The following is a 27257-nucleotide window of genomic DNA, read 5'->3' as shown; positions in this document are numbered from 1 at the left end:
GGAGAAAAGACAGTCTCTTCAGTAAGTGGTGCTGGGAAAACTGGACAACTACATATAAAAGAATGAAATTAGAACATTTCCTCACACCATATACAAAAATGAGCTCAAAGTGGATTAAAGACATAAATGCAAGAACAGAAACCTGAAATCTTGCAGAAGAAAACATAGGCAAAACACTCTTTACAATAAATCGCAGCAATATTTTTTAGATCTATCCCCTCAGGTAAAGAGGAAAACAAACAACAATAAACAAATGGGCCTTAATTAAACTTAAAAGCTTTGGCACAGCAAAGGAAACCATCAACAAAAACAGACAGCCTACTGAATGGGAGGAGATATTTGCAAATGCTGTGACTGATAAGGGATTAATATCCAACACATATAAATGGCTTATACAACTCAACATCCAAAAAACCCAAACAACCCAATTAAAAAATGAGCAGAAGACCTGAACAGAAAGTTTGCCAGAGAAGACATACATATGGCCAACAGGCACATGAAAAGATACTCAATATCACTAATCATCAGAGAAATGGAAATCAAAACCAGTGAGATATCACCTCACACTTACCAAAATGGCTATCATCAAAATACCATGTTTCTATTCTCCATGGTGACACAGAGAAAAGGGAACCCTAATACACTGTTGGTGGGAATATAAATTGGTACAGTTGCTATGAAAAACACTATCAAGTTTCCTTAAGAAAACTGAAAATAGAAAGAATTACCATCTGATCCATCAATTCCACTCCTGAGTATGTATCCAAAGAAAAGACTAATTCGATCAGGTGTCTGCATCCCAGTGTTCATAACAGCATTATTCACAACAACCAAGATACAGAAGCAACCTAAGTATTCATCAATAACTGAATGGATAAAGAAGTTATCACTCACACACACACACACACACACACACACACACACACACAGAGGAACATTTCTCGGCCATAGAAGAATGAAATTCTGTCATGTCTAACAACACGGATGGACTTACAGAGTATTGTGCTTTAGTGCAGTAAGACAAACACTGTAGTTATTAGCTATATGTCATCAAATGAATGAAAACAACAAAACAGAAACAGACTCATAGATAGAGAGTACAAACTAGTGGTCATCAGTGAGGAGAGGAAAGGTGGAGGGGCTCCACAGAGGCGGGGAATTAAGTTGTAAGAACTACTAGTTTAAAATAAATAGTAGTAGTTGCACTACTACCAGTAAAAAATAAATAAGCTACAAGGATACATCGTACAGCACAAGGAGATGCAGCCATCATTTGATAATAACTTTAAATGGAATATAATCTATAAAATACTGAATCACTATGTATAATAAAAAAAAATAAAAATACAGTAAAAATTTTAAATACTGATAAATAAAAATGCTAACTATCATCTGAAGAAATTTAAAAAAATTCAATCATGTGCAGAGCACAACACACTCAAAATCGTATGTAGATGTTTGAAAACCGGCTAGTCTCACTCATTACTCTAGACGCACACAACAATCTGAATTCTTATGTAAGCAAAAATCAAAAATGACTGCAGGTTATCATACTTCAGGACTAAATTCAGGGATTTACAGAGCAGCAAAACAAGTTCATGGTAACAGAATAGTAAATATTCTACACTTTCAAAATACAAAAAAATAAAGAAGCACCTACATTTTCCCCAAAAGCTTATCACCTCATAAGGGAAATTGGATAAGACTCTTAAATTATAGTGCTTTACAGAAAACTGTAAGTACTACACAGTAAAGGAACAAATAATGTGCTAGGGAAACATAAAGGAAGAAGAGATTTATTTCAATCAAGGGAAACAGTAAGAATTTCATCATATATATCAAGTTAGGCCTTGAAGGATAAACAGGATACAATCATACAGAGCATATACTTAGAAAAATCCAGATGAACAAAAATTCAGACAGGAATTTGCAGAGAAATATAAAGGAAAGTAATTAAACTATTTTGGTTGATGTACAAACTATCTAAGAGAAAGATTCCAATCTAATGTTTCTGGACTCTGTACGTAGGCAGCATCTGCAGTCTTTAAGAGAGAACAATAAATACAGCACTTTTCTTCTTAATTTAGGCTCTAAACAAGTTAAGAACCACCAAAAAAAAAAAACCACATAGGAAATAAAAGACAGAAATCACCCTTATTGCTCATGAAGACTAAACTGGAACAGAATTTTTCTTTCAGTGAAAGGCAACTCTATCTGTTAACTGAAGCCCACAATGAGGCAGACTGTCCCAGGTGGAGAATGCACTGAACCAACCCTCACTTCACCTCATTCCCCACATGGTCTCTGCAGGCAGTCTGTTCCACAAGCAGGAAAGGCAGGGCTAAGCCAAGTACACATAGTTTATTCCTTGCAAATTTTCCAATAGAAAACCTAATTCATATCCTCAAGGACAGAGTGAGAAAGGAACGTGGCAGGGAACACCACTAGCGGAGCTTCATCAACCCAAAAGGAAATATTAGAAATGGCAAAGACACATGCTCCTGAACTTGAATCACTGAAGACTTCTAAACAGAGTGATACTGTGACAAAAGCTGTACTTTGGAAAAGTTAATCTGACATCAGTTACAGGATGCTGAAAAACAAAGAGATCATCATAATTATACACGCAAGAGTCAATTAGGGCCTGAACCATAATAATATTTCACCTTAAATGGTTCTTGGTTCCAGGGGCTGTCCTCAGCTGATTACACATATTAACTCAACTCCAGGAGAGACGACATAAATGAGGCAGAGAGGTGAAGACATACAACTAACAGATGGCATTCAAACTAGAGCAGTAGCAGTAGGAATGGAAAAGATGACACAGATGCAAAAGACAAAAAGTACGTAAGCAAATGAGCAAGTTGATAGATGCTGACTTACTTGAATCAGAGAAGTTTATGTAAGAATTCAAAAGAAAAGACTATGTTAATTAGAAAGCCTGTAATTTAGTGCTGGAAAGTTGGTAAAATAAGCATGACAAAGAACTACAGTTTCCTAGGAGTGTAAAGCTGGTTTTATATAACAGTATCTCTAAGTAAAACTAAGCACTATTTCAAATCTATGAAAGACACTGAAGTTTACTATATTCTTTTGTTTGATACAGAGAACAGGCCTGAATACGTGCAAAACCTAAGCTCATAAGCCAGGGATATCCTAATCGACTAGACCATCCGTGCCAACAAACGGCAGACACGATTTCAGAAGCAAGCAGGTGATGACAATGGGTAAAATCACCTTCTAGACTTTAAACCGCTCCTCTTTCTTGCTCTAATATCCACTGGTTATCCCCCTTTGGTACTTTCCCCCTTCCTCTTTTAATACAGTGAGTCACAATTCCTTCAGGTCTGCCACTCAGAGACAAAAGTAGTTCACAGAACATGGTAAAGATGTTCCAGAAACCACTGGCTCCCAGGGTTCCAAACGGAATAGCTACTTAATTATAGACCAATACAATTTACCACACCAACATTTTCAGAACTAAAATCAACTGGGAGAGAGGAAAAAAAAAGCAAAACAGAAAACAACATTGATCACAGGACTCCCATGATCATTCTTTCATATTTTTCATTTATTTGTCCCTCTAGGCTGCATTCAAGGTAAATTCTGAAAGACCATCTTCTTGTTCATTAACTCTATCTTCAGTTGTGTTCAGTCTGCTGCTTTTTGCCATTTATGAGTTTCTAATTTCAACTCAGTATTTTTCATTCCTAAAAGTTCTGGTTGGCTGTTTCTCAGATCTGAATTCTTATTAACCTTTTATTCCTTATTCATATTTCCTATTACTACTGTTACTATATAAAGCTATTAAACATTCCAACAGATTAAGCTTTTATGGGTCTGATTCTGCTGTTTACTGTTTCAGATGACTCTCATTCATGGACGATCCTTATATTTTCATGCACTTTATGATTTTTAGATTATGAACTTAAATGCCATAGAACTAGTTTCTTGGAGAACTTTGAGGCCTTAATTGACACTATGATCCTGTAAAAGGGACTGGTAGTTACTTCTGCCAATCACTTAAAGGCACTACCAACTCAAGAATATTTTAAAGTAAATTCTCATCTTGAAGATTTTGGAACCACACAGGTAATGTAGTCGAAAGCCCTAAGCCCTTATAAATTCAAGCTATAAACCAAATTCAGTATGTACTCAATCATCTATGCCCTGGATTTATAAATATAATATACATTTAAACTGACTTCCTACAGAAAACTTATTTTAAAAGAACTTATATCACATTTCATAGTTGTTTCCATTAATTTCATTAAACTGTAGAAAATAATATCTTACAAGTAAAGTTGAATTTACATAAATGTCTTATCAGTTAAAGTCAAATTAGTTAAAAGATTTTAAATATTCTCTTACCTGTTCAAGGGCTTGGGTTTTCTCTCGCTCTACTTTCCTTAGAGTTTCCTTTTCAGCTTTGAGTGATGATGATGACACAGTTTTAACAGACATAAAATCAACGGTCATCCATTCATCCCTCTGTTAAAAAAAAAAGTCACTTCAATCTAAATTAGAACAGCTCTAAACACCTAGTAATAAATCAGAGACTCTGTCTGGAGGCACTCAAACCTAGATTAAATTTCACATGGCTGTGTAACTTGAAGCATGTTTCTTAGTCTCTCTAAGCCTTTTTCTCTCCCCTGTAAAAATGGGTTAAAATACCTACCTTTCAGTAATATTTTAAGGAGTAAACAAGAAAACTGACTTAAGGCATCTAGCCTAATGTCTGACACACAACAGGCACTCAAACATTACTTCTTTTCACTCTTCTTTCTTCACTGTTGCTAGCAGTGTAAAAATAGCATTTCCCTCAGGCATATGAACTATAACCCAAAATCTGTGAACTATTCAACTGTGAGCACTGCTAAGACAATTATGGCATGAAGTGAACGGAAGGAAAACCTGAGACTGAACTCTGCTCACTGTAGGAAGGTCAGACAGAGGGAAAAGCACAAGGTTCCACGTACATAAGGGGAAAAGTGCCACCTCCCTATCAACAGCCAGAGGTAGGAAACCCTCTGAGGGCCAAGAACAGGGAAAAAAGCTTACTTTCTCACATGAGAAGGGCAGCCCACAAGCTCACAAAGAGCATTAGTGCTAAAGCTACCCATAAACGTACACTGTTTACAAAGTCTAATTTTTTTCTCCTGAAGAAATTATAATCATTTTTCATTTTAACACTCGTCTACTCTTGTAAGTTCACACTTCTTTATTTAAAGTCAAGTGGCTTACCTGAATAATCTGATTGTCTTCGTTTTCTAACTTTTCATCTTTCACTTTCCAGGCCTTTTCCTTGCCAGAAGTTTGGGAGGGAGCAGCCTCAACCCACTCATCCTCAGAGCTCTAAGAATAATTAGCACATAAGTAAAATTCTCAAGTTTACATACTTTCATATAAAACTTCAATGTGGTTGCAGTCTTCCTCCTTTTCCTCTGCCCTTAAATATCAATGTTGTTTGGGGTTTCATTCTTTGCCCGCTATACCTTTTAATATCTAAACATTCCCCTTGTGTCATTAAATCCACTCTCATGGATTAAACCACCACCAATTGTGCTAATAACTTTCTATTTATCTACCCAAAGTTTCAGTGACTTAAACAACTGCCTATATTTGAATGCCAAGCTTAAGTCAATAAGTAAAAGTAAACCCATCGTTTTCTCTACAATACTTGCTCCTCCTTCTATGTATCTGAACTGAGTTACCTGGCATCAACAATCACCCACCTACCCAAGTCAGAAACCTCCGGATCATCTTACCCCTCCTCCCTAAACCTACTATTTTCACTGCCAAAAGATTTCTCAACTATTCCATACAGTGAACACCATGTCATTACAAGGGAGCTCACCTCTATCCCTGGCCACAGCTGACAGTTTCAGAGGCAGGTACCTGAACGAATTCAATCTTAGTCACTCTCCAGGAATTTGAAACCAAGACTAAATGGTTTACTCTATAACTAAGGAGAATTGGAAAGGCACTGGCAGAGACCACTTCTGTCATAAGGAATATAATTCAGCAAAAATTTGTCTGCATTAAGGAAAACAAAAATAGAACTCAGAGGGGGAAAAAAGAAAGATGGCGAGAAGACTCTCAAAAGCATTGATGACTCTCCAATTTCAGCTGCTCCTAAAACCCAGCAGCATTCCAGCACGCCCTGTGCGACTCCTGTGCTCCAACAATAAACGCCCCACCTTCCTGAGGGGCAAACCAGCCTGAGATCGGTGTCCATCACCTACAACCAAGAGCCTCTCCTCTTCGTGCTTAAAGCAGCAGCCCTAGATCAGACCCACTTCTCTCTCACCTGCACAACTGGGAAAACCAAGCTAGTCTCCCGAACTCCAGCCCTCCCTGCTCCCTTTCCTTCTCCAGCCCCCACCCTGAATACATTTAGAGCAACATAAAGGTCACCCCTGAGCACAGGACTCCTCTTCTATGGCTCCCTATCATGAAGACTACTGTTACTTCTCTTCTTTCCTACCGGCAGAACCCAATTTTATTTGGAGATGTAATGTGCCTCCTTCGCTGGAGAGTGAAGCCTTACGATCAAGTCCCCAGTAAGATGGCAATGAAAGTACTGTGTAGGACTTCCTGGAAGTTACGTTAGGAAAAAAGAGGGCATCCCCTTTCCTGTTATCTAGACCAAGAGGCAATGTTTTAAAGATGACAGAGGAGCAAGGCTAAAAAGCCTTGGTCCCAGGAGACCACACTGGAACTACACTGCCTAGCAGATTTTTCTTATATGAAGGAAAAGTTAACTATTTTTATATTAACCAATGGCTGTTCTGAGGTTCTCTAATAAATACAACTGAACCTGTTAGATGATGCACGCCCTACTGAGTAAATCAAACTTCTCAGTTTAGAAGGTCCTATCAACTCTTAGTTTCGCATCCATTCACTCTCCTGTTTTACAACGGAATGCTGTTAAGCTGCTAACAGTTATATTTATACACACACACACACACACACACACACACACACTTTTACCCCGTGTTATTTCTTACTTCCATGCCTTTGCTGTCACGATTCCTTGTGCACATACACACCTCTATGTGCCTGGCTGGTGCTTACTCATCCTTTAAGTCTCAATTCAAGCATCATTTCCTCAGTAAACCTGCATATGAAATCCCCCTTCCCTTAATACTTTGAAATGCCTTGGCACCATGAGATTACATACTGAAATTACGTGTCTAAGTAGACAATGAGTTCCCCAAAAGTTTGGGGGGAAAAAAAACTCTATATATTTATATTCCCTATGTCTACAAAAATGGCAATGAGTTGGCATTCAATAAATGTGTGTCAAAATTAAATGAATCCACTTCTACTCTTCCAAAAGCTCTCGTCAAAAACTTTTAAGCAGCAGCCTGCATTCAAGCAATACCAGGCACTGAATGAAAGAAGCATCCGTGATGCAGTGGGGATTCTTACTAGTCTTTGCACAACAGTGATACGTGGACCATTCCGCACAACGCTCTGCCTCCTTTCTCTTTTCATTAAGTTTGCTGCTAATTTCCAATATTAGTCACTCACCTCACCACTTCATGATTTATATGTTGCTCTCTCCCCATACTATGACCTCATTCTCTTGCTGATTTTAGTTTCAATCTCCCATCCTACTCTGAAGAACTCACAAACTATCAGTGTGCCTCCTGACCTAAGATAGCTTCCAGGACTCTCCTCTCACATGCAGCCATCATAATTAACCACACTCCTAATCCCACCCAACAGTCCAAACCTAAATACAGAACCAAGACAGAAAAATGCTACTATTTAAAATAAATGTACATACACACACACACACACACACACATCAAAGGTACTTAAAACCTTCTACACTAGCCATGACAAAATAAATGCCCTATCAGACTAGAAATACGCAAAAATGGAAATAAACATAGAAAATATAAGAAACAACTGTTTTTAGATATTGAATCTCAGTAGTGCAGGACTACAGTCCCTGAGAAAAGGGAAGCAGATGAGGTGAGTGCTACGATTACACCCCACTGCTTTCTGCCTGGTAGCACTTTCTAGACCATGACACAGGGAGGAGTAACTCAGGCCCAACACAACAATCTCACTGAGCTAAGAAAACAGAATTTTAACTTTGTGATGGCTGCAACAGAGCACCGTGAAAGGGGAGCTACACAGAGAAGGAGCTCCAGAAATCCACATAAGAGAACCCTGCAGCATTTAACTGACTACCAAACCGAACATGCTTAGAACGCAAGGCCGCAAGGTTAGACAAAGAATAACTGTGATGGAAGAAATAATACTAGAGTGCTACAAGCAGAGCAATTCTCAGAGCTCACAAAGGGCTAGAAGACATTCTCATCCCTACCAACCAGAAGAGAGAAATCTCCCTGAATGCCCAGGGCAATCAGCAGAGAAATCACAAAGGTCAGGCCTCAGCATGCCTAGCAATAAGGCTAAACCAGCCCAAGAGTAGTGGCTATTTCAGACACACACAAACAAAACAGCCTTGAAAAGTATTAAGATAATCCACTAGTAACTGACTCCACGCCAAAAGAAAACAACACCCTTTCAAGGAAGTCAACAAAATCCAGCAATCACAATACAACTTTCACCAGGTTCAGTATCCAAATAGAAATTATCAGACATTCAAAGCAGGAAAATGTGACCCAAAGACAAGAAAGAAGTCAGTTAATCAAAACTAGGACTTTAACACAGCTATTACAAATATACCCACGAAAAGAAAACCATAAACAAACAGGAGTCAAGATGAAGATATAAAAAAGACCCAACTGAAACTTCTAATAATGAAAAATACAGTAAGTGAAATGGAAAGTTTAATGGATGGGGAAAACAGCGAACTAGAGGCTACAAAAGAAAAAGCTAGTGAACTTGAACACTTCACAATAAATCTATCTAAACTGAAGCACAGAAAAGTAAGCAGAGGCCCAGTGACCTGGGGGGCAGTACTAAGAACAGCAGAGTAAGAGGGGATGGAAAAAACATTTCACAAAACAATCACCAGGAAGTTTCAAATCTGATGGAAACTATGAACTCATAAATCGAAGAAGCACAATGAAAGCAAGGCAGTATAAACACAAAGAAACAATATCAAGACAGACCATAACTGATTTGCAAAAAAAAATGGTAAAGGAAAGAACTTTAAAAGCATTCAGAGTAGAAAAAATATTATATACCAAGAAGAAAGTATACATGACTGCAAATTTCTGTCATTAGGAACCATGTAGGACAAAGACAAAGGAATGACATTTTAAAGTGCAAGAAAAGAACTATAAACCTAAAATTCTCTATCTAGCAAATATACTATTAAAAAATGAAGACAAGTCAAAATAAGTTTTAAGACAAACAATAACTGAGAAAATTCACTGTCAGAAGACCTATACTGTAAAAAATGTTTTTAAAGTTCTACAGGCAGAAGGAAAATCTTATTAGACAGAAACTCAGACCTACACAAAATAATAAAGAATGCCAGAGATGATAAATCCCCAGCTAAATATAAAAGATTTTCAGTTTAACTTCAACTTGAAAAGATAACTGTTTAAAGCAAAATAATACCAATCTATTGTGGACTTCGTAATGTATGTAGAAGTAGAATGAATGCCAACAATAGCACAAAATATGGTAGGGGGAAATGGAAGCATACTGCTGTGAAGTTCTTATTAAAACTATGAAATGATATAATATTTGAAGGTAGATCACGGTAAGTTAAAAAAATACATAAAATCTAAAGCATAAAAAATAAAGCATTAAAAAATGAGGTATAGCTATGAAGTCTATAAATTTAAAATAAAGATACATTAAAACTAAAAGAATTTAAAAAAAAAAACACCATGGAAATGAAAATAAGAAAATTAAAAAGGCTTTATTAATATGAGACAAAAGTAGACCTTTAAGAAGAATATTACCAGAATTAAGAGGAACATCATGATATTAAAGTCATCAGTTTATCAAGGACATACAACATTGTGTATGTACCTAAGAAGACTTCAAAGTACATCAGGCAAAAACTGACAAAACCGAAAGGAGAAAAGAGATTTTACTACTTGTCGTCTCAGTGACTGACAGAAGAAAACAGAAAATCAGTAAGAATGGAGACTTAACACTATTAATAAACATCCCTAAGTTGACACTTACAGAACACTACAACTAACTACAGCTGAATGCACATTCATTTCACTGGTATAAGGAATCTGCACCAAGACAGAGCACAGACTTGGCCATAAAATTAGCTGCCATAATTTTTTTAAAAACTAAATTATACAGAGTATGTTTTATGACAATAACAGAGTTAAATCTGAGGTTAAAAAAACTGGTTAAATCCACAAATACCTGGAAAATGTTAAACTCAGTCTGTAAGTTTTTAAAAAGTAACAAAATCAACTAGAAAAGAATGAAAATGAAAATATAACACATTGAAATTAAATGAGCATACAACAGCGCTTGGAGAAAAATTTACAGATTAAATACTCTTTAGAAAATAAGAGAGTCAAAGACCTATGCATCTACTTTAGGAAGCTATCAATGAAAAAAATCAATGAAACCAAAAGGCAATTCTTTGAAAAGATTAATAAAATTGATAAAACTAAAGCTATGACTGAGGAAACAAAGAGAAAATAGAAATTGCCAAAATCAGAAATGAAAGAGGACGTAGCTACAGATTTAAGAGACATTAAAAGGAAAATAAGGGAATATTACAAACAATATTATGACAATAAATTCAACAATCTAGACAACATAAACAAATACCTTGCAAACCTAAATTACCAAAACTAATTGAAGAATAAAGAGAAAATACTTAATACAGATACTAAAGGAATTAAATTTTGCTTAAAGCATCCCACAAAGAAAACTTCAGGCCCAAATAGTTTCACCAGTAAATTTTAACAATCATTTAAGGAAGAAATCACACCAATATTGCACAAACTCTTCTACAAAATAGAAGAGGGACTATTTCCTAGTTCACATATGAAGACAGCATTACCTGTACACCAAAACCCAATATCCCTCATAACCACAGATGCAAAACTTGTCAACAAATTGTGAGCAAATCAAGTCAGGAAAAAAATATAACAAGTGTGTGTGTGTGTGTGTGTGTGTGTGTGTGTATAAATAAAATATTTTATAAACAAATAAACAAAAATGACCAAATGGGGTGTTTATCCTAGGAATTCAGGTTGGTGTAACATTCAAAAATCAACCAATGTAATTCACCACATTAACACAATAAAGGAGAATAAAAATCATATGATCATCTTAATAGATACAGAAACAGTATTTGGCAAAATCCAATACTTACTGATGACACCAATTCAGAGAAAAATTAAAAGAGGAGAATGTATTCAATCTAAAAGGGCATACATGAAAAACCTACAGCTAACATCGTTCTTAAAGGTGAAAGATAAACGCTTTCCACTTAAGATAAGGAACAAGGTAAGGATGTCCACTCTCACCACTTCAACACTGTATTACCCTAGCTAGTGAAATAAAACTAAAAATTGACAAATAAGATAAAGGCATAGAGATTGGAAAGAAAAAAGTAAAAGTGTCTTTATTCACATACAACATAACCATGTACTAAGAAATCAACCCAAAAAAGCTACTAATGCTAGTGGTCATGAATTTAGCAAGGTGATCACATACAAGGTAAGTATACAAAAATCCACTGTAAAATATACATTAGCTGTAAATACACGGAAAATAAATTTTTAAATTCTATTTACAATAGCACCCCAAAAAATAAAATAGAAAGAATATAACAAAAATATGTAAGCCCTCTACATTGAAAATTCCAGAACATTGTGAGAGAAATTAAAGAAGACTTAAAGAAATGGAGAGATACACCACAAACATGATGGGTTGGAAGACTCACTATTTAAAGATATTAATTAGCTCAAAATTGATTTATTGACCCAATGCAATTCCAATCAAAATATCAGCAGACATTTTTGTTGAAAGTGATAGGGTGATTCTCAAATTTATTTTAAAAATGCAAAGAACTTAGAGTAGCCAAAACAATTTTCAAAAAGAACAAAATCATAGAACTTATACTACCTGATTCCAAAACTCACCCTAAAACTGCAGTAATTAGGACGCTGTATTTACTGGCCAAGGAGAGACATGCAAGTCAATGGAAATTATCTCACAAATATACACACTCATTTGTAATTAAAAACAAAGGAGCCTAGGAACTCAACAGAGAAAGGCCAGCCTTCTCAATAAATGATGCTGGAACAAGTTGAAATCTATATGGAAAAAAACTAAACTTTGACATACTACATAACATAAACAAAAATTAACTCAAAATGAATCACTAATAAACAAAAAAGTGAACGCTACAGAACACAGAAAAACACAGAAATCAGGAAAAAAACACAGGAGAAAATCTTCATAACTTTGAGATGTGCAATAATTAAGACACCAAAAACATTAACTAAGAAAAATTAACAGTAAAAAAAAAGTGATAAGTTGAATTTCATAAAAGAAAACAGACTGGCCAATAAAGACTTAAAATAATGCTCTACATCACTCATCTTCAGAGAAATACCAGATGAAATATTACCACACACACAGTAAGATGGCCAAGAAAGTACAAAGACTGACAATTCCAAATGCTCACAAGTATGTAACTGGAACTCTCATATACTGCTGGTAGGAGTGTAAAATGGTCCAATCACTTTGGAAAAAAATGGCATTTTTCCAAGAGAAATAAAAGCATGGGCACAAAAACGGTTTGTACATAAACATTCACAGTAGCTTTATTCACATTAGCCCCAAACTACAAAACAACCCAAAGGATTTTGAACAAATAAAACAGATCAGCAAACTGTGGTATATTCACATACTGGAAAATAGCAATTTAAAAAAATAGTGATACATGCAGTTATCTGAGTTGAAAAAACATTGTGTCAAGCCAAAGGAGCCCAACACAAAAAGATCACAATACAGTCAGTCCTTGAACAATGTGGGGTTAGAGGTGTTGACCCTCTGCTCAGTGGAAAATCCACACGTAACTTTACAATCAGCCATTCATATCCATGGTTCCACACGGGCAGATTCAACCAACGAAGTGTGGATCGTGTAGCACTGTAGTATGTGTATCTTGAAAAAGATTCATGTGTAAGTGGACTTGTGCAATCCAAACCCATGTTGTTCAAGGGTCAACTGCACATGAATATTCATATGAAATTCAACAACAGGGAAAACTATTCTACAGTGTGCCAAAGCAGATCCATGGCTGCCTAATCCCACGGTGGAGGAGGAGGGAGGGAGAGGTGGGATTGACTGCAAAGAGCATTGAGGAACTTTATGGGGAATGGAAATGTTCTGTACCTTTTTTTTTCTTTTTTTAATGGAGGTACTGGGGATTGAACCCAGGACCCTGTGCATGCTAAGCACGTGCTCTACCACTGAGCTCTACCCACCTCCCTGTAATGTTCTACATCTTAACGGACAGGGTTAAACAGATGTATTCACTGAATAGTATACTTAGTATGGGAGTATTTTATTATATGTAAATTATACCTCGGTAAAGTTAATTTTAAAAGTTAACAGAAAAAAATAAAGAGACCTTGACAAAGTCAAGATACACCTTTCAACCTCACATGGATCCTCAACGCTTCCCAGCAATTCATTTGCTTCTTTTATTACCTAAGCAAAGTTGCTTCAAATCCACACTATTTCCTCAATCCCTCTACCCTACTTCTGCTCCCAAACTGTCTTCTCCGATGATGATTTTACCTTCTACTTCAAAAATGAAACAGAGAACATCAAGCAGAAACATCAATAATCTGGTCCCCTTCATTTGCCTACTGCCTCCTCCTTATTTATCTGTATTCGGATACATCTTTACTACTTCCCTCCTATCTCAGAAGAGAAGTTGCTCCTCCTTCTGATCTGAGATTACCCCTACCCCTGGGACCTTGCTCACCCAAACTTAGCGTTCTCCTCAATACTATTTGTCCCTCACTTCCTAAAAATATTTTCTCAGAAAGACCTCCCCACCAACCTGTTGCCCCGAGCTCTCCTTCTGCCCTTCCTTCCCTTCAATGTCAGCATAAGCCTCTCTTTCCTTCTTCGATCAACCCCAATGTGATGTGGGCACTGAGCATTCATTCCAACTACTCTCTCTAAGATACATGCTACACAACTTGATAGGTCTGTATAAATGTACATGCTGTATGTTGCAACAAAAAGGTGTATGTATATTCAAAAACAACAACAAAAGAACAGGACACTGCGTCTCTAATAAAGGGAAGAATGTGCCCTTAATCAAATGACATAAATGTTTAGTCACCCTGGCAGATATGTATCCCCATGGGTTGGGGATTCTTAATCTGTGATCCTTGCGTAAACTCCACTGAAATAAACAACTCTGTGCACAAATTTCTTTTTGGAAAAAAGATCACATACTTTTATCTGATTCATAATGGGATCAGCAACTCAAACCCACAACTGTGGCAGTAGAAAATCTTAAAGTGAAGAGAAGATGGAGGTACCAACTCCCTTTACCCTGAGTTACAGTCCAAAAGAATTTTTTTCTATATAATATTCCTACCATTACAAAATATGCTGGCTGTCCAACAAACCTATCCAGCTGTACTTCTCACTATGAATTAAAACACTGCATTCTCATACAAGATAGGCTTTCTCGTGACAATTATCACCTCAGGGTATACTGTCAAAAATTTAATTTCTGAAAATACAGAAGTGCCAGACTGCAAAATACGATGGTTCAACGGAGACTATAATCCTCTGAAGATCATACCGAGGAGTCCAATTATCCCTGCACATCTCTAGCTCATCACTCACTCAGCATAATATACCTTTTTTTTTCCTAAAGATAAGCATCAGGGTTTGGCCTGCTTTCCTCTCTGAGTCCTCTCATCTCAGACCTGGGTAAAGACACAGCAGACCCAGGATTTTCTTCCTTTTTGCCCCAAAGATAAATAAATGCAACCTATTTTAAAGACTTAAACGTTAATTTCTATCAAAACGCAGAGGTAGCAGACTCTCCAACGCCTTGGCGCTCTCTTCCCTGGTTTTACAGAGCCGCCCTTTCCTGCTTCTCCTTCTTATTTTCCAACCGCTCTACCCAACATCCTTCACTTCCTGTCTGGCTGCTCAGTGTTGAGTCTTCTTTCTTTTCAGCTTCCCTTAGCAATCAATCCATTCTAATTGCTTTAAAGAGGCAGTGATTCCCAAACCGCATCTCCATCTTCTTACCTTTCTCTGTAACCTAAGATCCCTATTTCTACTATTTTCTGGACATCTCCAAGTAGGTATCTCCCAGGCATTTTCATATCCTAACTACTAATATTGTCTAAGTTCTCATATATTGTAGGTCATATGTTTTTCCTTTAATTACAATTTTTTCAAGTAGCTGCTTTGATTTAGGGACATACTTACTGATGAACTGTCAGTTGACTCATTGTTTTTTTCATACTTTTGTTTCTTGCTCTTTTTTTTCTTCTCTTTCTTTACTTTTTTTGAATGCTTGTCTTTTTTCTTCTTTTTCTTCACAGAATGTTCCTATAAATAATCATTTTGAAGTGGTAAGAAAGAAATTTAGTTTTAGCTCACTTTTAAAGAAGTATTTTGAGGAAAAGAAAGATCTATGTTCCAAAAAACTCAAATGTTTCAAGAAAGGAGACAAGGACTATGACTAAATAAATAAAATCTTCTAAGAAACTTTAACATGCTTCTACAGTATACACACTACTAATAAATCATACAGCTAAGATTTCTTGGAAAAGTATGAGGAAAATTTTAGTTTTAATTTATTCATAGATACACTGACAACCAAATAAACACACATATATGCACACATACATGTGCATGTATGTGTGTTTATCTCCTATAATGCCTCAAAAGCATTTATAGAAGATTATTAGCCACATAAAATATAACAAGATAGCAAAAATTATGGGGAGAGAAAACAAAGATTGAGACCCTCCTCTGCCAAAAAAGAAAAACAAAAGCATGACAGTAAGCTTAAAATGTGTAACTTCTTCAAGAAACAATTTTTTAAAAAAAGAAACTAACATAACATTGTATATCAACCATACTTCAATAAAATTTTTTTTTAAAAAAACACATAACTTTTTAGATCCATAAGCTTGCTACAAGTGGGCTGGAAATTTGAAGCTAAGCGTTCTATGAGCCAACTCAAGTAACAAAATCTTTCCAATGTCATAGTGTGCAAAATATTAAAATACAGTATTTTTGCTAGAAAGATAAAATATTCAGTAATGCCACCTATGTGATATTCATTCTATATCTTGGGAAAAGAGTCTATAAAGTTACTGCTCCAATATTAACTTGAAGAAGGGCACCAAAAAAAAAAAAAAAAAAGACAGATAAGCTTACATGGAATAAACCGGTTAGTATTCACCTGTGAGATCTGTTCAACTCGCTCATTCACATCAGGGAGCATCCATGTATCCTCACCCCGAAGTCGTTTAAGTTCTTTACGCCTTTCTTCCTTTTCAAAATTGGCTTTAGCCTAAAGCAGTAGAAAAAAGAGAAATTAACAAGTGATCCACCTGCTTTCCACAAAAAAGCAAAAAATAAATTCTCCTACTTTCATATAAGGCTCATGAATAAACTGTCCCTCACCAGAAATTTGTTTCTGCTAAGCATAAGAAAGATTAAGGGGCGGGTACAGCTCAGTGATTGACTGCATGCTTGGCATGCACGGCATGCACAAGGTCCTGGGTTCAATCCCCAGCACCTCCACTAAAATAAATAAATGAAAACCTAATACAACCCCCCCCAAAAAAACCAACCAAAAGTAAATAAATAAATAATTTTTAAAATAATGAAAGTCTTTTTAAAAAAAAGAAAAATTAAAAAAAAAAGCCTCTTCTTCCACATTACCAGTTGCATTACCAATTACTAATCTCTAGTGAAATGAGCCATCAATCAAGGACAGAATCCTAGGACCAACTGTAGACCCTTTCTTCTCCCTAAGCTCCCCACCTCAGATGTGACTTGAATCTCTTTTCCCTTCACTGACCCACTGATACTGCCTGATACTTTTGTAACTGTTAGGAGACTCCCCTCCACACCTTCAATCTGCAATACCCATACTCCTCTACCCACACTCCCAAAAATGCTTAAGGAAAAAAAATCACCTTTCTAAAAACAAATGATCCGATTGCTAATTTTTATTCACCTTTCAACAACAAAAAAAGTAAGATCTTCCTAGGAAGTTGCTCCTGCCTTTTCATTCTCTCCCCAAATTTCAAAGATGGGTTTGGCCCTTCTCAAAACTCTATACATAGCTCTACTATAAAATTTATCATAGCTTACTCTCTCCAAAAACTGCCTGAAATATCAGAGGCAGGATGAAAGATATTTATTATACATATATATTACATACCAATCTTTCACCTGTCTTCCTCCGTAAAATCTGACTGTCGTCATTATACCTTCTTCCTGTCTCCTCTACCTGCTCCTTCTCATCTTCATTTAAACTCACTTTAAATTCCACCATCTTAAAACAAAATAACCCTCACTTGCTGCACCGTATATTGCTCTCCAACTACAACTTTCCCCCTTCATTGCCACACTTCTAACATCTTGTCAGATAATTACTTCCTCCATCCTTTATGTTATGTCTACGCATCTAAATCTTACTGTAAAATACAATGTTTCTCAGCCATTTTGGAGGAGCTAAATTTCCTGGGTCTCTTGTCTCAGTCCCTCTGGATCAAAAAGGGTTTACAATAAGCCGATAATTGATACAAATAGTACAAAAAAAAAAAGAAAGAATGAAACAGCAAAACAGTCTACTCTATGCGCCTTACATGTGTTCCTGAAAACGGTAATTTTCATTTCAGATACAGCAAGAGCGAGGAATGGGACTGTAAATTATGCAGGGATAGTCGTTATAAGTGGCGGAGTCCCTCGAAAGTGAGCAGCCCAGGTGATAGAAATGTCAAGAATGGATGACTTAAAAGATATGAAAAACCAGAGGAAAGAAACTAGTCTTCCTGAAAAGAATATGCGCAACTGGAGCCTGCCAGGACATTCAGACGGCAGAAGATACCCAAGAGTTTGCGGGCAGCCCAAAGCGAGACATCGACCCCCAACACCCCCAGGTAAGGGGAGACAGGGAGTGAAAGGTGAGGGGGTGGGGAGGCAGGGGAGACAGAGGCCTGGCCCCCAGAAAGCCTCCACTCTCTCGATTCTAAATGGCTCCCAAAGGCCCAAAACTGAGGTACCTGTCGCAACACCTCAGCCCTGGCAATCCGGGTCCGTTCTTTACGCTCTTCGATGCTCTTCGCACTTTCAAAACTACCACCGGCAGCCGCCATAGTTGTCGTCGTAAAGCTACGTAAAGCTAGGAAGCCATCGCAAAAACTCTCAGTTTACGACTGTCGTAATTTAGTAAACAAACCGGGACTTCCGAATGCGGGGTTTGGGGGGTGACGCTGCTCCATCAATGGAGCATGTGCGGATCTGACGCTTACTAGTCTGATGATGTGTCTACTTCCTAGTTTTAAAGGAGACATGAAGTTAAGCTGAGGAGTTGCCCTCCTTGATATATTTGGATTGCCGTGAGCAGGATTAGTGTCAGCGTACATCTGTTACGCGCTTTGCACGACACGGACGGCCTCTCAGTTATCTCCTCTTAAAAATCATCACAGTAAATTAGGCACTCAGGTTGGTGAAGTCCGCAGCTCTTAGAGATTTCCACCAAAGTGCCCTTTCCGCCGGAGTTCCCCTGTGCTGGAGGAATGGGCTGAAGGGAGGCTGGCCAGGAGAGCAATGCAAGCTAGCAGTAGGGCAAAGTTGCTTTGAGGAGTCCGTGTTTTGTTTTGATGGACTTTAATTACAGTATACGAAAAAGTCATGTGAATTTTGCATTGCCCTTCATAATTTATACATGCTTATTTAAACTGTAACATTTTTTCTGACCTCATCTAATTTGTTCATACTTATCCATCCAAGCATTCTTCATTACAGTATGCACTTACCTAATTGTATGATTTGTTGTGGTTTGCCAAACATAAAATTTAAGTTCTGTGAAGAATAAGACATTCTGAAGTATTAATCAACTTTTGAGAATATAAAACACTGAGCTTATTTATAATCACAAAGATAGAGAGGAAGGCCTTGATAATAACTATAAACTATATACTTTTAAAACATTTCAAATAGTTAACATAAACCAGGTTGAGGTAAATATGCTTTCTTTTCAAGTTTCATGAAACTGAATTTGTGTTTGCCAAGATTTCCCAGGAGTTTCTACTTCACCAGCCTGTGAAAATCTTAACTTTGAGGATGTAGTGTTTATTTTGATATACAAAATAGAATGTATTCATTGCATTTTTGTTACAAAAACAGTCAATTTTAATTTATGAATTGACCTTGAAATATTTAACTCACTGTGACTTGACTGGTTTTTGTCATAATTAACCCAAATATCATTAAACTCTTTCAGATTCTCTTGGAATTCAGAAAAACCTGTTCACCCCTCACATCAGTTATGGAGAAGAAAAAAAAAAGGTGATTATAGCAGAAACATGCAAAATTATATAACAAAACCTTTTAAATCCTACTTAAGGCATAAAAGAGACTAGAACAAGTGGAGAGGCACACCTTGCACTTGAAGACTTTTCAATATCATAAAGAAATCAATTGTACATAAATTTATTTGTAAATATAATGCAATACCTATCAAATATACAACAAAAAGTGCTGGGATCAGGAAGGGGAACTGGACAAGCTTGATATAGAAAAATAAGGTAAAGTAAGTTGTTTTTCCTATTTTGCATTTGGCCACACCTAATAGAAATCCATGGTTTAATCAAACAAAGGTAATGTAATAAGGAGCCGGGTGTTAAAGCTGGCAGTTAGCAAGATACGAGCCAAGAAAGGGGGACAGAGACCAGGTGGCAGGAATCCATGCATCTTGTGGTAAGAGGGGTCCTAGAGGCAGACAAAGAAAAAGGTGGGAAAAGGCAGGAAACTCTGGAATGTAACCTTTTGCTCATTATGTCCTCATTACAATGAAATTAACTTTGCAAGTAAGAAGTACCCATCATGCACCAAAGCCTTGACACGTCCAATCCAGACTAAATGAGGATACAAATCTCTCCTCCGCTTGGGAAGGAGGAGCTGGGATGAAAATCAGGAAATACGACCCCAAACCCCTCCCTCCTCAATGAATAGTCCGCCCAGTCATTTCACAACCCGTATAACCAGCTTGCCAAGAAGCTCAAGGCACCTACTCACCTAATCCTACCTGCTTTTCCTTCTGAGAGTGTACTTTTGCCTAATAAATCCTCACTATGCCTTCTTGACTTCCGTGTCTCATCTCTGAATTCTTTCTGCCCAGTAACAAAGGAACCAAGTTTTTTCTCCTTTGCTGCTTTGTAACACTTACTCTGTGACTTAAGTCTTCATAGTCCCAACGAATGTGTTCCATTCTTTCACATCTGTGCATTGCATCCATTAAAACATAGGAATAAAGGGGGAGAACAAAGGGCAAAAAGTGGAAGCCAGAGAAGACTACCCCATTTTTGTTAGAAAAATGATCACTTTCCTAAAGCCTAGTCCAGTTTCTTCCCTTTAAATCTTACCAGCCAGAAGTAGGTCACACGGCCACAACTAACTACAGAAGAGCCATGACAATTCCAGAACAGTTTTGTTATAGAGTGACGCTCAGCGTAGATTTGTGTGAGGTTTCTTTGTGGTTAGACTCAGGTTAGGCATCTTGGGCAGAACTACCACAGAAGTATGACTGTGTTCTCATTGTGTCCTATCAGGACACACAATTATTTCCATTTGTTCTATTATTAGTTAACTCTGATCATGTAAATAAAGTGGCATCTGGCAAACTTTTTTCTATTGTAAAAAAAACTTCCCTTTGTAATTAGGAAGTATTTTGTGAGACAGATCTTTGAAACTACATGATCAGGTCACCCCAGATGGCTATTGTCTTGCTGTCTGTACATCCCCTGCTCAGCCAGTCCCTGCCACACCCACACCCTACTCATTTGACTGACCTTCCCTCTTAATCATAGAGCTTAATCAGTAAATACCTACTTGCTTACCCCTGGCCCCAGCTAATGATTGTTCTAATCTTTAGATCAGAACTCTCTCCACTATGATAGTTTATCAAAGAAGTGGTGACAGGCATGCTCCTCTACTGGTTTCCCTGCTAACTAGTGAGCCAACCTGATGTCCATTCCCCCTGAAACCGGGAACCTCCCTCTCCCTCAGGTAGCAAAGACTGCTGCCATGTCCTGCCTGCCATCTGTCGTCCGCTGTGGGCTGTCACTCCAAGACCCTTTTGTTTTTGTAAGATCCTTTCTATTCATTAAACCAGTGATGACTTTGTCGCTGAATTCAGGCTCTTTCTTCAGTCTTGAGAATGGGCAGTTTCAGGGCTTGCAGGCCCGTAGGGTGCAGCCCAACAGAAATTACACAAATTTATCATCAAACTTGCAAATTACTCATTAGTTTTTGTATTAGAATGGACTCATGGTTTCTATTCAGTAGATTTCGTGTTGTTATTCAGTGGAATAATAATATATTATTAGAATTTATTTTGATGCCCTGGTTTGGCCAGTGAGAGCCCCAACCTGGTGTCTGTGAGCTTTTCACATGCCTCCATATTCTTTGAGCATTTCCTTAATTTCTGGTACAAAAAGATGACTGAGGCTCATCTTGTCCTTTCTCTGCCTAAGCCTTGGAATCAGCCCGTTTTCCAAGAATCCATGGTATATTTTAGTTTAAAATGGTATTTAGAAACTATCAAATAAAAAACAAATTCAGATTTAGGTAAGGAAAGACTTCTTTTAAAAAGACTACTGCAGTGGGGGAGGGGATCGCTCAGTGGTAGAGCATCTGCTCAGCATGCAGGAGGTCCTGGGTTCAATCCCCAGTCCCTCCATTAAATAAATAAATAAACCTAACTACCTCCCTCCTCTGCAAAAAAAAAAAAAAAAGGACTACTGCAATATAGGAAGGAGGATACATTCTGAAACTAAGATCTTTTTTTATCTGACTGAACTTTTTTATTGAAGTACAGTCAGTTTACAATGTATCAATTTCTGGTGTACAGCATAATGTTTCAGTCATACGTATACATACATATATTCATTTTCGTATTCTTTTTCATTATAGGTTACTACGAGATTTTGAATATAGTTCCCTGTGCTATGCAGTAGAAACTTGTTGTTCATCTATTTTATATACAGTAGTTAGTATCTGCAAATCTCGATCTCCCAATTTATCCCTTCCCACCTCCTTTCCCTCTGGTAACCGTAAGTTTGTTTTCTATGTCTGTGAGGCTGTTTCTGTTTTGTAAAATAAGTTCATTTGTCTCTCTTTTTTTTTTTCAGATTCCACATATGAGTGATATCATATGGTATTTTTCTTTCTCTTTCTGGCTTACTTCACTTAGAATGACAATCTCCAGGTCCAATCATGTGGCTGCAAATGGCATTATTCTTTTTTTATAGCTGAGTAGTATTCCATTGTATAAATACACCACAGCTTCCTTATCCAGTTATCTGTCAGTGGACATTTAGGTTGTTTCCATGTCTTGGCTGTTGTAAATAGTGCTGCTGTGAACACTGGAGTACAGGTGTCTTTTCCAATTAGGGTTCCCTCCAAATCGATGCCCAGGAGTGGAATTGCTGGATGATATGGTAAGTCTATTTTTAGTTTTTTTGAGGAATCTCCATAATGGCTGCACCAAACTACATTCCCACCAACCGAAGGAAATTCCCCTCATGGCCAAGATTAAAAGAACTTGAGCTTATGTCTTCCCACAGGCACACCAAAATTACAACTATTTACCGAACAGTATTAATGAGAAAGACCAAATCTAGCAAAAAGTATCTTCTACAACTAAAGATATAAAGAAGGAGCAACAACAAGATGGGTAGGAGGAGCAGAAACACAGTATAGTCAAGACTCATGCCCACAAGTGGCCAACCTATTAATGGGGGGATAATTACAACTGGAGAGATTCTCCCCAAAGAGTAAGGGTTCTGAGCAACCCCACCAGGGGAACTCCACCAGGAAGATGAACCCCCAGAACATCTGACTTTGCAGGCCAGTAGGACTTACTTACAGGAGAGCCACTGTATTGTTTGAGAGACCTGTAACACTGCTATTTCCACTTCTAAAGTTGCACTAAGCTCCCTCTGTTCAGGGCAGACCAGAGTGAAAGCCTTTCAGATTGCATGGAAAGGCTTACTTCTCATATAGTCAAATGCACGTGCCTTTTACAAGTTGGTGAAAGAAGTTTTATGTAGAGTGTTCTTTCAGTTTATGAAAATTTACCCACTGTCTGAAACAAATATAACTATAAGTGGAGAAGAATCTATAAAAATTTTGAATCATTATGTGTAAACATGAGGCTAATATAAGATTGTAGATCAACTCTACTTCAATTTTTTAAGTAAGTAAATTATTTTTTAGGTACAAAGGAAGATGCTACAGAATCATACAGTATGTTTGTTTTACAAATACAAACCAGGAAAAATTAAATCTCAGTAGATTGTGTTCTAGATACAGCTTCATGAAAAGAGAAAACTTGAGTTGAGTCTTAAAAGATAGGGTAGGTTTTAAGAAACAGAAAGTATCAGGGCAATCTTTCTGACTGAAGATGTTAGACAAAGGCAGACTGAGTCTCTCTGAATTCTTGTAAGAACATCTTAGACTCCAGATGTGCGGGGAGGTAGAAAGGCCACTCACCACCAGGCTGGCGCAGATCTGACCGTGCCTCCTGTGACTGTCTGTGGTCCACAGCAGGGGTTTTGTTTTCTTTTTTCTAGCTTTTTCTTTTTCCTCTAAATTTTCTAGATTTCTAATAGAATTTTGAAAGACTATACTCTCATATATTTAAAAAGCTCTATGTAAATTTTGTACCTTACGTGTAAAGTTTTGTTCTGTAAATATAAACATTTAAAAATAATTAGCTTACTCTTTAAATATAAAAAAAGGAAATCATCTATTTCATCTAGATTTTAAAATGTATTAGTATGAATTGAACTTCAAGTTGTGATGAAAAGTTCTAGAATTTGTATCAGAAATAACACTATTTTTAGCCCTATGATGTTTTCTTCTCATATCATGAACCTTACAAATCATCTAGAGGTAACAACTGTAACCCCGTACTGAAGTTCCACGGCAAAAGCCATTAGAGTCTCATCTAAGACTTATTACCGGGCACTGCTGTTTCTGAAAGCTTCATGCTGATGATGAGCATCACTAACGTTTAGTAACAGGATAAATCATTGTCTGGGCAGCTATCACTCACAGAGAGCAACTTTTCTTTAAGTAGTCGTAAGCATCTCTACTACAAAGCAATACAAGCCGAGAGTAAAGTATTAAGAATAAACCAAAACACTTCCCCTCGTGCATGATAGTTTTTTCCTCCTGGAAACCTGACCTAAGTGGTAACTGAACTGGGCAACTATGGCACAGACGTAGGTAAACATAACCCCTGATGGCACTAAGCTGGGACAAACTATGAAAGAACTCGAAATACCCAATAATGTGACTGAAGCTTTTATCGGGGCATAATTAGGTCTAACTGACAATTCTAACTTTTGCTATTTAAATAAAGGAGTTAAACGAACATACTTGGGTTGCCTTTAGCACCTAGACCAATGCATTAGGAGTACCAATGAACTCTTGGTAATAACTATAGTCAGGATTAGGGCTTCTTTCAGCCCTTTAAAAATAACCTTTTGGTCTTAAGTGAAACCTCCTCCTGTTTCATATTTTTTTCCCATGGCTTTTATCACAAATGTCTATTTATTTGCTTACTCCTTTCCTTCTAGAACGTAAGCTCCATGAGGACATGGACTTTGTTCTTTCTTGTTCATTGCTCCCCTCCCAGAACTTAAAATAGTAACTGGTACACAGTAGAGGTTCAAAAAGCACTTGTTGGATGAAAGTTCCTACCAATGCATGGGTGTTATCCAACTAAAATTTTAGGCCGCCCCCTCTCTCTCCCTCTTCGGAAACGGCCTGCACCCTGTCTACGGAGTGCGTACCTACTTTTAATCTGAGCACCCAACCCCCACACCTCGTGGCCTTTCTCTTGCCTTTCAATGTATCTCTCTGAATAAATCTATCTTCACTCAAAAAACAAAAACAAAAACAAAAACAATTGACTTAAAATTTTACCGAGCACCTACCATGTGTCAAGCCTCGTGCTAGTAAGGTATAGGGGACAGAGTGGTTTTCATCTGTGAGTTTACAGAGCTAACAATCACAGATGAAACTTCAGACAATTTTCTACTGAATAGGAATTTTTTCTTTATTAAAATGTTATGTGATTACTTCACTCAGGTTTTACATGATTTAGTTCATTTAGTAATACTTTATAACAAAAGTTTATCTTCAAAATGTTACCCTACTGTTACCCTAGGATCCCAGGTATTTCACAGACTACATCAGTCACTTTAAAAAGCATGCCTGCCCCTCCTGTAACAGAAGCCTGCGTCTGTGGACTGAGTGGGGTCAGCAGTACCAGGCAGACTGAACACCTCCCAACTGAGCTCTACTTCCGAATTTCCCCCAGGACTCTCCTTTGATACTTTTCCACAACTTTAACTAAAAATGCAGGTAATTTAATCTCCTTTTTCAGAAAAGCTGAGCATTTCTTCCCTGCATGCCGTACATCCATAGGGATAATCAGACCTTCTGTAGAATCACGCACCAGTTCCCCTGGTCATAGTAGCTCTGCAGCACGCTGACATCACTCAGAGTCCGGCAGGCAGCCTCCAGCTCTGCCTCACGGAACACGTGGTAGTACCGATGAAACACAGCACCCGGGTCACTGGATCCTAATGCACCAAGTGGCTCAACAGGCCTGTCTTTACCAGGATTTCCCGTAACGTGCCAGGGAACCAGTAAGTCTTGAGAATGAAAAGGAGTCCTGTTAGTGTGAATAGGCAGCTTGGAACTGGTAGCTTTCCTTGAATCGCAGCCTCCCTCCTGAAAGTCACTGATGGAGGGGACAGGACGTGCCGAGTCCTGACTGCCCAAGTCAGGCGTGTGCTTCGCAGGCACCTCCTGCGCCGACATTTCATTGCTGGTCAGCTCCTCCCTCCCTGGGCTGACTCTGTTTTCTCTAAGGTACTTGGACTTCTTCTTATTATGTTCTTGCTCCATTGCCCAGACATAGATGAGCGCCTTTCCACCAGGTCTCAGGAGTCGAACAAGTTCTCGGAGAGCTGCTGCCCTACGCTCCTGGTTAGAAAAAGGAGGAAAGGAAAAATATAGATATTGCCATTTGTCAACCAGGAGGAGACACAGAGAGGAAACAGGAAGGTATCACTGACTATAGGACTATTTTCAATGAAGATGAACAGCTCAGAAAACCAAACAAAATACATAAAACAGAAAAGAAAATAAAGGAGAATTTTTTTCTGTGATTGAGGGGGGGAAAAAAGTGTTGAAGAACAGGGGAAACCATTTCTTTCTTTCTGATAATAACAGAAAGGCATAGAAGGTTTTTGGTTTGGTTTTGTTTTGAATTCAATTAGGTCATAAAGAATACTGAAACTGCTGGTGACTCTGGCACAGGGGGATCTATAAGGTTACTTAAGGTTACTGCTTAGATCCTGGAGGGACCAGTAACACCCTGGAAAAATAAGATTTTTTCCCTATAAGAAAAATATAAAATATTAAATTCATTTATTTTACAATTAGGAACCTAGGTGACTAATTAAAGGCAACCGCATTCTCGTATCAGTTACATATCTGAGTTTTTAAAAAAAAAAAAAAGAAGAGGAAAAGAAGAAAAATAGAATGGAACATGAAAACGAATATACGTATGTATGCACAAGACTGGGACACTGTGCTGTGCACCAGAAATTGACACATTATAACTGATGGTACTTCAATTTAAAAAAAAAAAGGGGGGGAGAACATGAGACTCAGATGTCAGGAATGAGAAAGGGAGCTGAGAAAGCAAGATGGAAAACCGAAATAAAGAAGCTCAGAGGCTGAGGAGAGAGAGCACACTCAAGAGGCTTGGAGCTGATGATTTCTTAGTCTCTTACAGCTAAAATTCTGTGACTCTGTGGATGTAAGGAAGGCATTCAAAGATGAGTAAGAGCCAGGGTAGGAAAAAGGCAGAAACATGCAGCAATAAAAGCACAGAGTCTCGTCAGACCTCTGGTCAAGTAAGCACGACTCTCGTGTGGCTCATCTCCATTCCACAGGCTTTCTTTAAAAAATGGGGGTAAACTGCATGACAACAAGAAAATGGAAAGAAAGGA

General features: G+C 37.6%; 2 protein-coding genes across 5 annotated transcripts in view; both read right to left on the bottom strand.

Moving 5' to 3' along the window:
* Positions 1-18344, bottom strand: part of CWF19L2 (CWF19 like cell cycle control factor 2) — a 104928-nt gene extending 86584 nt beyond the window's left edge. For all 3 annotated transcript variants that reach the window (XM_072953845.1, XM_072953846.1, XM_072953847.1), the window contains exons 1-5: positions 18222-18344; positions 16388-16498; positions 15403-15525; positions 5245-5355; positions 4372-4491 (exon numbers count right to left, since the gene is read on the bottom strand). In XM_072953845.1, coding sequence (XP_072809946.1) covers positions 4372-4491; positions 5245-5355; positions 15403-15525; positions 16388-16498; positions 18222-18314 — 558 coding nt within the window. In that variant the 5' untranslated portion in view covers positions 18315-18344. The remainder of the gene's footprint in view (positions 1-4371; positions 4492-5244; positions 5356-15402; positions 15526-16387; positions 16499-18221) is intronic.
* Positions 18345-25267: 6923 nt separating this feature from the next.
* The window catches only part of ALKBH8 (alkB homolog 8, tRNA methyltransferase), a 49991-nt gene continuing 48001 nt past the window's right edge, over positions 25268-27257 (bottom strand). For both annotated transcript variants that reach the window (XM_072953861.1, XM_072953860.1), the window contains one exon: positions 25268-26223. In XM_072953861.1, coding sequence (XP_072809962.1) covers positions 25666-26223 — 558 coding nt within the window. In that variant the 3' untranslated portion in view covers positions 25268-25665. The remainder of the gene's footprint in view (positions 26224-27257) is intronic.

Source organism: Vicugna pacos, chromosome 33 (genome assembly GCF_048564905.1).
Source record: "Vicugna pacos chromosome 33, VicPac4, whole genome shotgun sequence".
Classification (NCBI taxonomy): Eukaryota; Metazoa; Chordata; class Mammalia; order Artiodactyla; family Camelidae; genus Vicugna; species Vicugna pacos.
This window is presented reverse-complemented; position numbering and strand designations above follow the sequence as displayed.